This window comes from Merops nubicus, unplaced genomic scaffold (assembly GCF_000691845.1).
Source record: "Merops nubicus isolate BGI_N331 unplaced genomic scaffold, ASM69184v1 scaffold26605, whole genome shotgun sequence".
In the NCBI taxonomy this organism is placed as follows: Eukaryota; Metazoa; Chordata; class Aves; order Coraciiformes; family Meropidae; genus Merops; species Merops nubicus.
Window position 1 is genome coordinate 38684 of NW_008612054.1, and position 5405 is coordinate 44088.

Sequence of the window (5405 nt, forward strand, 5' to 3'; positions counted from 1 at the left end):
CTGTATACCCACTGTTGGGCTATCTGGCACGAGTTCAGCTGTTAAGACAGTTTTTTGGAAATCCGTACCCAAGGTAAGAAGTCTACTCCTTGACAAGAGCTTGGCACGCTTTGCTTAGCTGACTTTCTGTTGTCTGAAATTTGGATGAGCTTTTGGAGATTTCCTTGGCTGCATTATGTACATTTCAAAAGCTAATTTTACAGTGTTTGTAGAATCAGGGGGCCAATAGGCATGCAAAATAACTTGCTTCCAGATTAGGGCTGCTGCAGCTTGACAGAGCAAAATGGGGGGGTTCTTCTGTTTTAGCTCTTCATTTTGTCAATAAACAAAGGAATTTTGTCAGCACAGTCTTTTGTGTTGTGCATTTATATGGCAAGAGAAAAGCTGTACAGGAAAAAAAAAATTGTTCAGTCCAGAAACATATCATCAAGAAGTCTAAGCTGTGAGGGACATACAGTCTGGATATTAACCTTTCAGGTGCCACTGTGTGTCTTGATTGTGCATAATTAGTAATCATCCATCTGTTTTTAAACAGAGCTAATAGCTAAATGAGTTGTTAGCTGTGTTATCTACAATGACGGTATGCTTATAAAAATAGCTTTTCACATGCTAATTTCAGAGATGAGCCACACCCTTGCATTTACAGTGTCTGAACTCCAGGGAAGAACTGATCCGGATTTCAATTTTAGGGTTTTGTTTGTTCGTTTGTTCTTTTAAATAAAACCTAGGACATTTATATTTGGAGTATTGTCTGAGTTTGTCACAGTTGAGAAGCTGGCATTTATCTTCAAGTTTCTTATTTTGTATTGTGAATTACTGCTCATGGAGGAAAGGAAAAAAATATCCTAGGAAGAAATATTTATTTCCTCTGTGACATCAGCAGTAGCATTCAGGTCTGGGAAGTTGTTCCAAGTTTCAGGTTTCTTCTAGGTCCTAAAATAGACATGAGAAGGTCTGGAAATGGGTTGCCTAAAATTAGGCAGTGAAATAAGTGCCTACTTTTTTTGATGTAAATTTGTACACAGTTCGGTGTTACAGAGATTTTTAGGAACTGCTGCAAGTTACTGTTGGAAACAAGGCCATTGATTTAAATGCTAAACATGGATTTTACAGCCACTGGGAAATAGCAGTGTCCTTTATATTATGTGGATGTGCCTCTCCCTATCTCCTCCCTCCAGTTACTCCCTGACCAGAATGGGTTTGGGTTTCCTCAAGCCCTCTCCTAGAACCTGCAGCATTATACCAGTCTCTTCTCAGGTTAATTCCAGCTTTCTGTTTTAAGCCTTCACTGTGTGACAAACGTGATGAGGCAAATACTTGCTTGGTTCTTGTCTCCAGGATGTCCTGTGGGTAGCTTCACTCACTTTTGTTTTGTTTTAAACTCCTTGTACGGAGGTATTTAAAATTTCTGAGAAGTCAAAAATGTCTTCTAGGAAGTCACTTAAATCACTCCAGCCTGTAGTGATAAGGTAGTACAGTCTGCCTGGCTGGCTGTGTCTCCTTCTCTGGTACCCCAGGTGTCTCCACTATAGCACAGAAATCACTCAGCTAACCTCCAAGCTCTGGCTGCTGTGCATTTACACCCAGCAAAAGCTGTTGTTTCTCTTTGCAGTGGGGACTGAGGGCTGGTAGCAACAACGGGACCTGTCTGTGGGAGGATAGTACAGATATACTGCCTGGTTGTGAAATATGTCACACGCGCACACACAAAAATCAAACCCACAAGAAAACCACCTCCTCCTTCAGTCCAAGTCTCCATTGTAAATGTTCCTATCTTGCTTTTTAAGCCCTGGGTTGCTTCTGATGGATGTGCTGCACGTTTCACATGAAATGGAAGCTCCCTGATATTAAAAGCCAGGCATCTTCATATGAGCGATTGTTCGGAGATGTGGATACTGACTGCTGCTGTGGATGGAATTAATGGATAGCCATTAAGTTATTAGCTGAAGCACTTGGAATTCTGAAAGGATGCATCTCAAAGCTGGCTATTGATTGAATAGCTTGATTACACACATACTTACAGAGCTGTGAGACACATTTTATTTCCTAGCGGTGACTCTGTTGCTAAATTGGGCAAATTTGATTCTTTCCTTTTAAGTCCTTTTATGTTACTACTTGTCTGTCACTGGATATCATGAAGCACCGAGGTATTCGTTTGCTGGTTTGTATTTCTTAGTCTTGAAAATTGATCTAATCCAAGGCAACTTCTATCAAAAGCAGCATCCTGTTTCATATCCTGGCTTTTGCTGGTGGGCCATGGATTATAACTGGATCATAATGATGAGTCATTTACCCAGCTTCAGGGGAGCTTCTCTTGTCTGAAGACTGATCCCCCATGTTTTCTCTCCCATGCTTTTTAGATACTTTGCGGTGCTATTTTTCTACCAACAGTGCTTTGCTGTGCTTATCAAAATGCATTCTACTAACTGTAGTCTTTCATGATGAAGAAGCTCAGCTTCTGCAAATGTTAAAAGCTTAAGCAGACAGTACCTAACTTTTTCTTCTCCCAGGTTTCACATCAGGGAACAGTGGCAGCTTGTTTGCCTGAAGCACAGAGGAACTGAGTAGCATCTTTTGTTCTCCAGCAGTCAGGAGAGCAAAATGCCCTCTGCTTCTAAGAAGGGGGATTCTCCTTGCTCTTGTGTACTTGTATCAGTCACCTGTGTCTCCACCTGTCTTAAAAACAGATACATGTGTAAACACGGTGGCACAGTAGTCTTCTGACTGGCATCACCATGAAGCTTTCAGACATTCTAGTCTTCCTACAAAATATTTAGAGACAAGATGTCCTAATTCCTTCCTGCATTTTGCAAAACATATGCTAGTGTACAGACTGCAGAATAGAAAGTGATGTACTGGGATGAAACCCAAGGAACTGTTCATTCTCTTCTTTTCTCTATGGTGTTGTAAAAAAAGGCCAAAATATTGTGTATTGGGAAATTATTTTCTTTTCTAAAGTGAGATTTGTTTGCAACAGTGTCATTTAATGGATGACTTAAGGCCAGAGGCATGTGGTTTATCTGCTCTTTCTTACGTGACTCTGGATCTTCTTACACATACAGAAAGCTAATTTCTTTTATTATTGTTATTGGTTCTTGGCTACAGTGCTACAGAGAATTCCCTTGATTAATTATATGCCACGCATAGAATGCTTTGTAGAGTCATCTGATCAATTTGTAATACTTTTTTTACATCTTTCCTGTTCTAAGAGGCTAAATAAGCTGATGGGCAGAAGTCACTTGGCTTTCCTTAAAGATTGTCCTCCCTTTACTCCATGGTAGCCCAGCAGACCTGCCAGTTCTCCCACAGATGTGTGTCTTCTGATGCAATGGAATAGTCTTCTGCTGTTTGCATGCTCTTTTAGTTATCTGCTCTTCACCTAACTTCAGTCTTGCTTCTTAGCTGTTGTGGTTCATAGTCTTTTGACCAATGTCACTTGAGTGAGATTTCCAGGAAGAAAATCCATTTTTAGATGCAGCCAACTTTCAAAAAATCTTACTTAAATGGCCCTGTTTTGCTTTTTTTCCTTGCTTTCCTGTTTACCCTATTGTGTCTGTTCATTCTGAGACTCCATAATGAGTCCAGCACTTCTAATCCCTTTGCATCTGACCTGAGGGGATTTAAAATCAGTTTCTTTCTTTGAATGTCCCCTGCCCTAGCATTTGATTTCAGTTTTTGATATGATTCTTACTCTGAGGATGCTGAAGTTAATTAGATATATGTGGTGACTGTTGTTCAGTGGCTTAACAGTAACTACTGCTTTGGCAGGAGAGAACAATAGAGCTTGATAGCTGGAGCCCTCTGATGACCTTCTGGCATACCAGGTTGTTTCTCAACTCAGTCCGGAAGGTTAACCTTGCAACAGGAAAAAAAGCAAGTCATAGTGGAAAACCTGGCTTGGGGAATTTTTTTCCCCCATTTTTTTCCTCTGTCGTTTTTGTGGGATTGCATGATTTTTGCAGGTGAGCATTGATTCCTTCTATAGAAAAGAGCTAGAGTGTTCATCTGGCCGAGAATATTGAGGCAGAGGACAGGATATAAAAGACAGAGCACCATGTGCCTCCTTGAGGCAGTCCATCATGTGCCACAGGCCCACAGTCTAGTCTGGGGTCTGTTTCTACTGACCATGAGGAAGAAGGTGATGCTGCTTAGAAAACAGCTGTGTGCCAGGAGGTTGGTTAGATAAAAGGGGCCAAATCTTTCCTGATCTCCAGTCTAAACACTTTTCTTCCTATAGTCATAATAAGCAAAGGTAGTGTGGTTATGCCTCCGCCAAATACTGTTTTTCTGCCTGCCTTGCAATGTGTGGTGACCCTTGTACTGCGAGCCAGTGTCAGGTGAAGATTCAGAAATTCAGAACTTGTTAAAATGTCACAGGCTATGAAAAACGCTTGTGCCTTCTGAGCACACCTGCACAAAACTTACAGTCTCATGAAAAATACTATCTCAAGTCATACAGCTACAAGTAGCCCTAGATATCATATTCTTCTATTATTCAGAAGAATAGTTTTATTCTAAATGATAATGCCTTTCTCTCCATTGAGCCTGAAGCTTTTTCCTGTCTTGGAGCTGAGATGAACTATGTAAATCTGCCTAGGTAAAAGAAAGGATTTGCAGGTTAAACACCTGTTGTCTGATGAGGTGATTACAACTCAGAGGTAGAAAAAGAAGCAGGGAGGTACCAGCAGAAGAAATACAGTGTAACCTTTTGCCCTGAAAGAGAAACATTTAAATCCTTTTCAGAATTCTTGATTTTGGTACTTTCTTGAGGATCCTGCCGAATTCTAACAATTAAAATTACAAAGCACTGCTCTGCCAGGACTGAATTGTTCTGGAGGCTCCAGCACTTTGAGACCATTGTTTTCAGTTGAGCCAAAACACATTCCACCCAACACATCCCTCCCCCTCAGATTATTTTTTACCAGATCAAGAAGCTGAAAAATGTTTCATTTCACACCAAACACACATTTACTTTTGAAGTTATACGAGGCTAGAATGTTTGTTTTTTTTTTTTTAAAGCAGCAACTTTGAACTACAAAGTCACTTCTGTTTTAAAGCATGACAGAGTGAACTAATGCAGACTTTTTTCAGGTTTTCTGCTAAAACATTCTCCACTGACCCAAATTTGCAAAATGTTTTTTAATTACTGAACTCTCACTTTTTTTAATCTCTCTGGCTAAAAAATTAATCTATGCAAAAAAGAATGGAAGAAGTGCCATCATTTTCAGTGCTGATAAACTTTTGGCTTTGGTTGTGCTATCTGACAGTAAGATTTGGAATCTGCCATATGTGTGAGGAAAGAAGAAGTGTTTTTAATGGCAAACACTTTTTTTTGTTAACAGTTTAGTTAATTTGCTTTCTTTAGTAATATTAGAGAAACAGTAAACATTTGGTCCATCTTTCCC

The 5405-nt window shown here is 40.0% G+C and overlaps 1 protein-coding gene across 1 annotated transcript in view; it reads left to right on the forward strand.

The window, feature by feature from the left end:
• The window catches only part of SLC38A9 (solute carrier family 38, member 9), a 38882-nt gene that overhangs the window by 30229 nt on the left and 3248 nt on the right, over positions 1-5405 (forward strand). Inside the window, 1 exon segment of the mRNA XM_008941436.1 lies at positions 1-73. This exon segment is cut by the window's left edge and continues 31 nt beyond it. Coding sequence (XP_008939684.1) covers positions 1-73 — 73 coding nt within the window.